This window comes from Spinacia oleracea, chromosome 1 (assembly GCF_020520425.1).
Source record: "Spinacia oleracea cultivar Varoflay chromosome 1, BTI_SOV_V1, whole genome shotgun sequence".
Taxonomy (NCBI): domain Eukaryota; kingdom Viridiplantae; phylum Streptophyta; class Magnoliopsida; order Caryophyllales; family Amaranthaceae; genus Spinacia; species Spinacia oleracea.
This window is the reverse complement of record NC_079487.1, coordinates 35,384,207-35,397,157: the sequence shown is the minus strand read 5'-3', so window position 1 is coordinate 35,397,157 and position 12,951 is coordinate 35,384,207. Positions and strand designations below refer to the sequence as shown.

Here is a 12,951-nt window from a genome sequence, read left to right as displayed (position 1 = left end):
TTGGAAATGTGATCTCTTTCCAAAAAGATACCATCTCGAGCAACAAACACCTTGTTCTCAGATGTATTGTAAAAGTAATACCCCTTTGTTTCCTTTGGATAGCCCACAAGGATACATTTGTCAAATTTTGGTTGAAGTTTGTCTGAAATTAATCGTTTGACGTATACTTCACAACCCCAAATCTTAAAAAAAGACACATTTGGAGGCTTTCCAAACCATAACTTGATGTGGGTAAAAATACCCCGTCTACGTGGCCCAATCGCAGCGCGACACATGGCACAGCCCAATAGACCAAATTGCTTATTTGACAGCCACCTAGGAGTCAGCAAATGATGATGTACGGCTGAGTTTAATGTACAATCCCCTTAAAGGCCCATGGCCCATAGGGAATTTTATGATAATGACACTTGTCATATTATGGTAAGCTATCCAATCATGTGAAACCCTTCTAGGGTTTCCCCCAAAAGGGGGAGACTATAAATACACTCAATTCCCAAGGAATTGACACAAGTTCCTAGATAGAGAAACACCCTTCACTTTCATATAGTTAATGATTTCTTTTCATTAAGTATTTCTTCCTTAAAACCCTAATCTTACTTAAGCATCGGAGGGAATATTCCTCCGGGAATATTCTTGTTTTGTAGGAAAGCCGCCGACGTGGACTAGACTCGACTCTACGTGGAACCGGATACCTCCTCGTCATCAACTATTGGAAAAACTCCCACAACATTTGGCGCCGTCGGTGGGGAGGTAAGGTAACATGGTAGACGTCCAGTACTTCGGAGACGCGCCCATCAATCGAAATGCGGTTGACGAGATAACCCTGAATGGAGACCGTACTCCTCGAGGGAGGGACGAGAGAAGCAGCCATTCTGCGGGGCCGGACGGCCGTCCTGATCCTGATGAGACGGGTCAGCCTGCATTTCCCCCAGGTGGTCATTTGAGGACTGACGCCGACACGGTCATGGAGGAGAACCCAGATCTGCCGGTGTCAGTTGGTCAGCTCAAAGATATTCTGGCCGGATTCAAGCCGCAGATGGACACACTTCAGGATGAGATCAAGACCATCCGCTCTTAGTCTCATGGGACGGGGATGCCATTTTTTAATGGACTCACTCGATCTAATGTCTGGCGCCAAGATCAAGCTCGAAATGACGAGCGTGACAGAAAATTCGACAAGACTAGGACTTCTTTCCAGCCCAGGGCTCCCCGTCGGATTTTAACTACTCGGCCAGAACCCGGACCGTCCAGAAGAGTACCACTCATCCAGCTAGACAAGCCCCAAGAAAATGAGCTGTCAGACACAGGTTCTACCCCTGTCATGGAGGATTCACCCCTTGCTGCTCCCTCGCGCCGTGTCACCAGGACCAATGTCAGTCGCACGGGCAGGGAGCGGCGTAGAACCTTCCAGGGTAGAAGGCAAGATCCAATATGCCATATTCAACAGGGAGTAGCCGGCCTAATCCTTGACTACACCACACCATTTTGTGCGGATATTATGAAGGCTCCCAAGGAGCCTAAGGTGAAGCCACCAGCTATTAACGCCTATGACGGCACCTCTGATCCTGATGTACACCTCTTGGCCTATCGTCACCACATGTATGTCCAAGGGACTACTGATGCAACATGGTGCAAATACTTCCCGTCCACTCTGAAAGGTGTTGCCTCAAAATGGTTTGAGAAGTTGCCTGCTGGAACGATTAACACGTATGCAGAACTGGAAATGTTGTTTTCTTCAAGATTCATGGCTTATAAGGAGGAAAAGAAGACGAGCATTCATCTGGGCCGAATACAGCAAGGAAAAGACGAGTCTTTACGAAGCTATGTGAGACGTTTCAACTTGGAGTCGGGGCAAATTCCGGATCTACCTGATGGGGTAGCCTTTGACAACTTTTTTAGGGGACTTAAGAAGGGTTCTTTTAAGTTCGACTTGGTGAAGAAGAGTGTGAGAACTATGGCAGATGCCCTGGACGAGGCCGAATCCTTTATCCATGCCACAAAAATCTGTTCTGTCCCAAAGGAATCCAAGGGAACTGAGACTGTAGACCACCCTCAGCGCAAAGACAGGGCGGATAAAAAGACTAACTTCCCTAATGGGACGTGGGCTATTGAAAAGAAGGGGTATTAGGCTAACACCTCCTAAGGACAGAAGAGAGGACGACCCTACGATAAAGAGAGATTTGAATATAAAACTGACTTGTACACGATATTGCTGGACGTGAGTGATGGATATGAGATTGATCGTCCGTTCCCTATGAAGTTGCCGGTGGAAACCCGAGATAGCTCCCTTTATTGTAAGTTCCATTGTGATGTAGGGCATGAAACCAAAGATTGCAAGAGTCTGCGCAGAGCTCTCAGTGGATTAGCCGGTAAAGGATTTCTGAAATCATATCTCAGCACGAGCACCGGGGGAAATGGTAAAAAGTTCTATAAGAAAAGTAAGTCACCGTCATATCGGCGTGATAGCAATGACACTGATCCAGAAATCATAGCCGTCATCTCTGGAGGCCTAGCCGCTGGGGGCCCAACCATGAGAGGGCAAAAGGACTATGCAAGCCGGTTGGGGCAGGTAATGTTGTCAGGAAAAGCTCCAATGGACCACTTCCCTAAATTAGAGATTTGTGAAGCCGATAGAGGCAATATAGCCACTCCTCATGACGATCCCTTGGTTATTGAACTGAAGGTAGCGAACCTCAAAGTAAGGCGTATCTTAGTAGACACGGGGAGTTCGTCAGATATTATTAGTACAGCTTGTCTGAATCGTCTCAACCATGATCCTAAGATGATTGAAAAGATACATTATCCCATCATTGGATTTGGAGGCGGCATAATTCATCCCCAAGGGATAATCACTCTGCCCCTACGAGTAGGAGGCCGGCATCAAAGTAGGAACTTGAACGTTCGATTTCTGATTGTGAAGGATCTCACTACTTACAATATCATCTTGGGACGTCCCACTTTGAATCAGGCCAAAGCAGTGGTCGTCACTCATCTTATGCTTATGAAGTATGTCTGTGATAAAGGCCAAGTCGGCACTATTCATGGTGATCAACAACTAGCAAGAGATTGTTATCTCACTACACTAAGTCCTGAGGCTTGGGGAGGCAGCAAGACTGATTAAGTCAGAGCAAGTTCAAAAAGAAAACTAGACGAGATAGAAGATAAAGTCAAGAAAGAAACCTTTACCATTGCCACGGCCCACATGGAGACAAGACGGCCTGAGCCGGTTGGCGGTCATTATGAAATCATCCTTGATGAAGCATGTCCAGATAGGACGGTGCCAGTAGGGGTCTCTCCTGACGATCAGCTTGGGGCACATCTAGTCACCCTCTTGAGAGAGTTCCAGGACATCTTTCCTTTCGTTGTGGAGGAGATGTCGGGCATCGATCCAAGTGTAGCCGTCCACAAGCTCAATGTAGATGAGTCCTTAAAACCTGTTCGTCAGAAGAAGAGAAATCATGGGGACGCTAGAAACAAAGCCGTAGCTGAGGAAGTTCAGAAGTTGTCAGATGCTGGGTTCATTCGGCCAACCAATATCCAGATTGGGTAGAAAATGTAGTGTTGGTGCCGAAGCCCAATAGATCTTGGAGAATGTGTGTGGACTACACGGATCTAAACAAGGCCTGCCCAAAAGACAGCTTCCCTCTGCCCAAGATAGACCGGTTGGTAGACTCGACGGCTGGTCATGCCATGATGTCCTTCATGGTCGCCTATTCTGGCTTTCACCAAATTCCCTTATGGCTAGATGATCAGGAAAAAACGTCGTTTTTTACTGAGCAAGGCTTGTACTGTTACAAAGTGATGCCGTTTGGCTTAAAGAATGTGCCGGCCATATTTCAGCGTCTAGTCAACACCGTCTTCTCTAACCAGTTGGGACGAAACATTGAAGCCTACATTGATGATATGATAGTAAAAAGCAAGCAACGTGAAGAACACCTGGCTGATTTGAGAGAAACTTTTGAGACGCTCCGAAAATACAAGATGAGGTTGAATCCAAAGAAGTGTGTTTTTAGGGTAACGGCTGGGAAGTTCTTGGGATTCCTTATTGATGAAAGGGGAATTGAGGCCAATCCTGACAAAGTACAAGCAGTAATAGATATGACGTCTCCGAAATCTGTAAAGGAAGTCCAACGTCTGAAAGGATGCTTAGCAGCTTTGGGACGGTCTTATCAAGAGCAGGCGATAAGTGTCATTATTTCTTTGGCACAATCAAGAAAAAGAGCAAGTTTGAATGGACCGAATCGGCAGAAATGGCCTTCGTCCGATTAAAGAAACATCTCCACACCTTACCACGACTCGTCATTCCTCTTCAAGGAGAAACTTTGTATGTATACTTGGCCATCTCCGAGTGGTCCCTGAGTGTTGTGCTGTTGACAGAAAGAGAGGGTGTGCAACTCCCCGTCTATTTTGTGAGCTACGTCCTGCAAAATGCCGAATTGAGATACTCTCCAATTGAGAAGTTTGCACTTGCACTGTTTATGGCAAGCAAAAAGCTGTGTCCTTACTTTCTGGCACAAAAACAGGTGGTATACACAGATCAGCCCTTGAAACAGCCGCTTAGCACTAAGTGCATATGCAACATCCGGGCGTGTAATATCATAGCATACATTATTAAACCAATCAATGATGAATATGGAATCCCACTCATTCGTCTATGCTCATCCAGTGTTTTTGGGCACTGAGTCTTGCTTAGAGTCATTCCATGAGACATGGGTAGGTAGCCTCGCTTGGAGTCTTCCATATTAAAACCTTTCAAGCACCTTATTGATATAAGTGCTTTGACTGAGTCCAATCATCTTTTTAGATCTATCTCAGTAAATCTTGATGCCCAGTATGTACTGTGCTTCTCCTACATCTTTCATCGTAAAACATTTCCCAATTCAAATCTTGACAGAGTTCAACATAGGAATGTCATTTCCGATAAGTAATATGTCGTCGACATATAATACTAAAAAAGCAATTTTGCTCGCACTGACCTTCTCGTATACACAAGATTCGTCTACGTTCTTGATGAAACCAAAGTCATTGACTGCTTCATCAAAACGTATATTCCAGCTCCTTGATGCTTTCTTCAATCCGTAGATTGATTTCTTAAGCTTGCATACCTTTTTAGCATTCTTTGGATCCTCAAAACCCTCAGGCTGTGTCATAAACACAGTTTCTGTTAAAACGCCGTTTAAGAAAGCGGTTTTGACATCCATCTGCCATATTTAGTAATCGTAATATGCAGCGATTGCTAACATTATTCGAATAGACTTTAGCATTGCAACTGTTGAAAAGGTTTCATCGTAATCCACACCATGGACTTCCCTATAACCTTTTGCAACCAATCTAGCTTTGAAAACTTCTAGTTTCCCATCCTTGTCCTTTTTCAGTTTGAAAACCCATTTGCTTCCTATGGCTTGGTAGCCATCTGGCAAATCGACCAAACCCCAAACTTGGTTTTTAGACATGGAGTTTAATTCAAATTGCATGGCTTCTTGCTAGCCCTGGTTATTGGACTGGGTTGTCCAATGGGTAGCAGGGTCGGGCCAATATTTAAAGGGTCATGACCCTTTATCTCATTAATGGACAGGGCTGATATAGGGTCTTTGTGTATAGGGCTTTTATAGGGTCTTGTTTATAAGCCCAATAACTTAAAATAAAAAGAAAGGGTCAAACAATGGTAAGGGTCAAACAATGGTAAATAAAAAATATACTTTATTTTTGCTTTCTCTCTCCTCCCCATACGGCCATACCTAATCGTAAAAACAATAGAACGAAAGTTTTCAGTCGCTCATTCTCTCTCCTCATTCTCGTCGATCCACCGACCGAATTACAATTTTTTGACGAAATCGATCGAAATCTTGTCGCATCTCCAATAATCGAACTCAGAATCACTCATTTTTAAGGTAAATCTCCCCCCAAAATTGCATCATCCATATTCAATTGTTTTTCCCCTTTTATGCATTTGACCTAGATTTTCTGTTCCAATCTGTGTTCATTGTTTCACTTTTTGTACAATCTAAGTGGGATGTTGTTAATTGGTATATCGGAAGCATCGTCGGCGTCAGCGGTTGTTAGTGATAATGTCAATCACTCTGCCTCTGTTTCTGCCGTTACTGTTGTTAATGCCACTGTTCCCAACAAACAGGAAATTTGATTTTACATTTGTTTTATAATACCAAGTAATTAATTTATTATTGTAATCCGTATTTGTTTGTTCTCTTAGAGATGTTGGTGTTTTTTTGTGGAATGAAATGCTCAAAAGAGTTGTTAATTTGAGTCACTCGATCGAGTAGTTTGGTGGCCATCATGAGCCACTGGTATACTGGTATATCTTTTCATTTGAATTATTGTACTTCTCCATATCACATTGTTGAATTATTGATCTACAAATATATCCCAATCCAATCTGAAAATTTACGAGTTTTGAACTGTAAATTAATAATTAATTGCTTATGAACTACTTGGTATTGGTATACCTTATAAACTTCTATATTATATCCAAAATACAATTTTTACTAATTAATGGAGTATTTTCAATTTTTAATTCACTATTTTCAATGATCATTCTAAATACTAATTAGTGTCATTCTAAACAAATTGTCTCCACGCGCTTTGATGCATAAAATCGAATTTAGCAGTACTTTCTGTTTAGATAAAATTTGACTTATTTGCTTTGACTTAATTTGGCATGAACCTTTTTTTTCAGTTAAACTGTTTCCTATTCTAGCCTTGACAATTAGTTTTACTTTTTGCAGCTATGGAAAATGATATTGCTCCACGGGATGACGGATTTACAGAGTATGTAATTCCCGGACGTAAGAGGAAGAAACGATCCAAAGTGTGGAAAGAACTTATTGAGGGAAAAAATAATCAAGGTGAGAGAATTGCTAAGTGTATGCATTGTGGTTCATTATTGTCTGCAAATCGTGATTATGGGACTTCTCACTTAAAGCGTTACCTAGATAGATGTGTAGAAAGACCTAATGAACTTAGAAATGATGATGATAGTGATGAAGAGTATGTGTTTGATATGAATGAGCTTCGAAAAGATATTCTAAGCTTCATTGTTGATGGAGCTCATTCATTCACAATAGTTGAAGAAAAAGGATTTAAACGAATGATGGCACATGCTAATCCTAAGTATATACCATTTGGTCGTGCCACTGCTAAAAGAGATACATTGTCCTTGTATGTCTTAGAGAGGGACAGAAAGAAGGATATGTTGTCTAAAGTTTCTGGTCGAATTTGTTTAACAACCGACAATTGGAAATCAAATCATACTAGACAACATTATATTTGTGTCACTGCTCACTTTGTTGATGATACTTGGAAACTCAATAAAAGAATTCTTAGGTTTAAGGCCTTAGCTCCTCCATATGATGGATTAAGTATTGCTAATGAGATAAGTATGTTTCTTAATCAATGGAAGTTGGATGATAAAATTCTTTCTATCACGGTTGATAATGCTTCTTATAACGATGTGATGGTGTCCACCTTGAAGAAACGTCTAGTTCCTAAAGGAGGGCTACTAGATGGTGAGGCTTTGTTTCATGTTCGTTGTTGTGCACATATTATTAATCTTATTGTGCAAAAAGGTTTGTCTTGCATTAGTGAAATATTGGACAAAATTCGTGCATTGACAAAGATGGTCACTAAATCTTCTCATAGGGGTGATGAGTTCTATGATTGTGCGGAGAAGATTTTTCACTTAGATGGAAAAAGGAAATTGAACCTTGATATGCAAGTGCGTTGGAATTCTACTTATAAAATGCTTGGCACTGCTCTTTATTATAAAGATGTTTTTCTTCATTTGAGTTCGGATCATGCACCATTTAAGGCATATACTCCTTCAGAGGATGAGTGGGAAAAAGTTAGTGTGATTCACAACTTTTTGGAGTTATTTTACGAAGTTACTTGTATGTTTTCGGGCGTGAAATATCCTACTGCTAACTTGTATTTCAAAGGTGCATGGATGGTGCATCGTCATTTGTTTGAAGCGGGAAATGGTCTGCATGTGTTTTTAAAGGAGATGGTTCAACCAATGCTTATAAAATTTGACAAGTATTGGTCCGAATACAACTTGTACTTGTCTTGTGCAGCCATTCTTGATCCAAGGTATAAGGTCAAATTTGTTGAATATTGTTTTAGTAAGTTATTTGGTAGTGACGAGGCTTTAAGGCGATTAAATTTGGTGTTAGCGACTATGAACTCCTTGTTTATGGATTACAAATTACAATATGCTAGTAGTTCACCTCAATAGTCTCTCCTTCTCCTGCCACTACTTTAGGAAGTAAGAACTTCTTTGATGATTATGACCATTTTATCGGCACTAGTTCAAGGTCTCGAGTAGGAAAGTCACAACTTGAGATGTACTTAGATGATGATGCTCTTGATCTCAACTCAGAATTGGATGTTCTAGAGTTTTGGCATCAAAGTTCTGTGAGATATCCCGTGGTTTCAATGATGGCACGGGATTTGTTAACTATTCCTGTGAGTACCGTAGCTTCGGAGTCCGCCTTTAGTTTTGGTGGAAAGATCGTTTCGGCATCTCGTAGTTCCTTGAAGTCCAAAACAATTCAAGCTTTAATTTGTTTGCAAGATTGGCATCGTGGAGATTCTGTTGAAGATCAAGAGCAGTTTGATCTTGAGTTTGATGACGAGATAGTCAGAGGAGAAGAAGAAGATGATGATGAAGAAGAGGATGATGATGCAGACCCCTATTTCTAGGTAATGATCTCTTAATTTTAATTTGTTCAAGATTGCATCATTTTCTTCTCTCTCTTCTTTTTCATTGCTTACTACTTTATTTTATGATGTATCTTCTTCATTTAGCATTGGTCCTTGAAAATCTGAGGAGTTAGGTGCCTTGTTTTATTACAAAGGGTTAGCTGTTACTAGTATCTTATGTTTCCTCTGTTGAAAATTGTGTATGAATGGCTTTATATATGGTCACAATGTTTGGTGATAATTATGTCTGTTTGTGCATTTTTCTTTTGGAAATAAATTCGTTGGGTTACAATCTTACCAAAATTCTGATCTCAAAATGATACAGTTCAAAACTAATTTGTTGGGAATTTTGGTCCAACCACTAACTGTCTGGGGTGTTCCTTTTCTATCGTCCGTGCTTGTTGATGTTGTTGTCCTTTCTTTTCTCAAAGTCACTTATATTTATGTGTGTTATTGGTGCGCGTATGTGCTTCCATGTGTGTGTTGGACATCTGCTCACAGCTATCTAGTCATCTTTATGCTGACTCTGGGATAGTCTGTACTGCTCAGCTAACTGGCTCGGTATATCTAATAAGATTGAAGAAATGAAGAGTGTGTGTATCACTGTGTTGGCTTGCGCCAAACCTCCTCCCCTTGTGTTATATAACAATTGAGCTTATTGCTGGTCTTGAAACTGGGTTTATATATAGTTTTGATTTCAGAATATGTTCTTTTTTGAAATTGATGTATAACTTGTACAAACTGTTGGTTGGTATTGCTGTAATCTGGTTTCTGGTATCTGATAATTCCGTTGCATGACTATGTTGTTTTGTGCATAGCAGCTCTCTTACCTTAAACTTTATCATTGAGAAACTTGGGTTTCCCATCTTGCAGATTGCCACAGTGAAGATGAAGTTTGTTGCTTGCCATAGCTAATGCTTCTACCCACTTGCTTCTCGTTTGTCGATTGCCACAGTGAAGATGAAGTTTTTTTGGTATAAATATGAGCAGAAACCTCTATACTTTGAGGGGCAAGCAAAAAGGATCACATTCGACAGCCATGCTTTATCTTTGTTATTGGTTTTATTTTTTACTTTCTCCTGGTTTAAATTTTAATTAATAGGTTATGTTTCTACTTTATGAAAAACGATGTGGTATTTTCATAGTTGATGTATTGGATATTGACATTTAGACCTGGTGTATGTACTAGAGACATGCTCACTTTGGATTAAAGTATTAGATACTCCACAAACAAACTCTCAGTTCCGACTTGTGGAAGTTTTTGTGATGATATTTTATTTACTCGTAGAATTTGCATCTAATCTATAAAATTACAAATGCAAAACGGGTCAGTAGATGAAATTCTGATGTCTACAGCAGTCTTCTGAATTCTTTCATATTCTGATGTCAAGATTGTTTTCAAGTGACCCGCTATTGACCCTATTAGCTTTTGGTTATGACCCTAACCCGACCCTGACCCTTATGACCCTGATCCTGACCCTGACCCGCTTGTATTTTACTATGACCCGCAAATGACCCGCCCCGCAAATGACCCGCCCCGACCCGCCCAATAACCAGGCCTACTTCTTGCCATTGCTTGGAGCTAGGGCTCGTCCTATCTTGTTTGTAAGTCGCAGGTTCATCACTTTCAAGTAATAGAACTTCATGGCTCTCGTTCGTCAAAGTACCTAAGTACCTTTCCGGTTGAGACCTATATCTTTGCTATCTACGCGGGGTTACATTTCTAGATGGTTCTTGATTCTCACCAGATACTTCTAAAGATCTCTGAGTTTCATCATGAATGTCATCTTGAGAATTCTCTAGAGTTTGTTGTTCGACTCGAATTTCTTCGAGGTCTACTTTTCTCCCACTTGTCATTTTGGAAATGTGATCTCTTTCCAAAAAGATACCATCTCGAGCAACAAACACCTTGTTCTCAGATGTAGTGTAGAAGTAATACCCCTTTGTTTCCTTTGGATAGCCCACAAGGATACTTTTGTCAAATTTTGGTTGAAGTTTGTTTGAAATTAATCATTTGACGTATACTTCAAAACCCCAATTCTTAAGAAAAGAAACATTTGGAGGCTTTCCAAACCATAACTCATATGGAGTTTTTTCGACAGCTTTAGACGGAGCTCTATTTATAGTGAGTGCAGCTGTATTTAGTGCACGTCCCCAAAATTCTATTGGAAGTTCGGCCTGACCCATCATTGATCTAACCATGTCTAGCAAGGTTCTATTCCTTCGTTCTGACACACCGTTCCATTGAGGTGTTCCGGGAGGAGTCAATTCTGATAGAATTCCACATTCTTTCATATGGTCATCAAATTCATAGCTCAGATATTCACCGCCTCTATCAGACCGCATTGCTTTATTCTTCATGCCTCATTGATTCTCTACTTCACTCTGAAATTCCTTGAATTTGTCAAAGGATTCAGACTTATGCTTCATTAGGTATACATAACCATATCTATTAAAGTCATCAGTGAAAGTGATAAAGTACCTGAAACCACCTCTAGCATTGTACTCATTGGTCCACATACATCTGTATGAATTAAACCCAATAGTTCAGTTGCTCTTTCTCCAACTTTAGAGAAAGGTTGCTTTGTCATTTTGCCAAGTAAACATGATTCGCACTTACCATAATCCTCTAAGTCAAATGGTTCTAGAATTCCTTCTTTTTGAAGTCTTTCTATGTGCTTTATGTTTATATGGCCTAATCGACAATGCCACAGATAGGTGAGATCCGAATCATTCTTTTTGGCCTTTTTGGTATTTATGTTATAAACTTGTTTGTCGTGATCTAATAAGTAAAGTCCATTGACTAATCTAGCAGATCCATAAAACACCACTTTAAAATAAAACGAGCAACTATTGTCTTTTATTAAAAAGGAAAATCCCTTAGCATCTAAGCAAGAAATAGAAATGATGTTTTTAGTAAGACTTGGAACATGGAAACATTCTTCCAATTCCATAACTAGCCCAGAGGGCAACGACAAATAATAAGTTCCTACAGCTAATGCAGCAATCCGTGCTCCATTTCCCACTCGTAGGTCGACTTCACCCTTGCTTAACCTTCTACTTCTTTTTAGTCCCTGCGAATTGGAACATAAGTGTGAGCCACAACCTGTATCTAATACCAAAGAATTTGAATTAGCAAGTATACAGTCTATAACGAAAATACCTGAAGATGGAACGACTGTTCCGTTCTTTTGATCTTCCTTAAGCTTTGGACATTCTCTCTTGGAATGGCTAATTCCATCACAATAAAGACAGCTTGATGTGGACTTGTCCTGCTTTCTCTTCTTTCTTGAATCAGCATTTCCCTTGGACTTTCCACCTTTCTTGAAGGGTCTCCCTTTAGCCTTGAGTAAATCTTTGGCTTCACAGTCGAGTATTATCTCAGCCTTTTTGACCAAGTGAACAAACTCTACAACTGTTTCTTCTCTTGGTTCACTCAGGTATAGCTGCTTAAAGCAACCTAACCCACTGTGGAGTGATTTGAGCAAGATAGAGACTGCCATCCTTTCACTTATTGGTGTTCCTAGAAAACTTAGGCAATCAAAGTATGAAAGCATAAGGTCTACATGGAACCTTAGTGGAACACCAACCCTTTGTTTAGTGTGAAGGATCTGAACATGTGTTTCTTTGACCTCCATCCTAAAACATCTGTTATAAGAACTAACCTTTAGGCCAGACATTGTTTCTGTTGTGGGCAAAATTACCATGCCTTTGTGTACCAATGAGAATGCGACACATGGCACGTATTACGCCCCCTAAGCAGAAACCATACGAAGACTACTCCACAACATGGGTATCAATCTACGTATCTACAAAGTACATGTATTTGTATTTAAGAATGTATAAATGTATGTAATGTACCTATACCTGAAAAGGGGCCTAAGTAGTAGGTGTCCCAAGTGGTATGAATAAGCACAATGGGCCCAAAAAGCCCACTATTGCCAAAAGGGGCCAGAGAATTGTAAGGAGAAAGGACACATGTCCTCCTCCCATACCCTAGCCAATCATGTAAAGGGAATATTAGGTCATTCCCACAAAAACCTAGTACTATAAATAGTCCCACTTCCCTAGAAAAAGGGGTCACAATCAATACAATCAATACAATCAAGAGCAATTGATGCTCTGCCTTCTCTCTACCTTCTCTCTCTATAAAAATACAATCTTGTGAAATCCTTAGAAGTTACCGGAAAACCTCCAAGGTATCTCACCGGAAAAACCCCACAACATTTGGCGCCG

The 12,951-nt window shown here is 40.5% G+C and overlaps 1 protein-coding gene across 1 annotated transcript; it reads left to right on the top strand.

The window, feature by feature from the left end:
- Nucleotides 1-2,254: 2,254 nt before the first annotated feature.
- Nucleotides 2,255-3,121, top strand: LOC110795990 (uncharacterized). Its single transcript, XM_022001022.2, has one exon. The coding sequence runs from the start codon at nt 2,255-2,257 to the stop codon at nt 3,119-3,121; it is 867 nt and encodes a 288-aa protein (XP_021856714.1).
- Nucleotides 3,122-12,951: the final 9,830 nt, after the last annotated feature.

What these genes read in the sequence shown, in the direction of transcription:
- LOC110795990 (XM_022001022.2), top strand. Translation starts at nt 2,255, where the DNA reads ATGAAGTTGCCGGTGGAAACCCGAGATAGCTCCCTTTATTGTAAGTTC.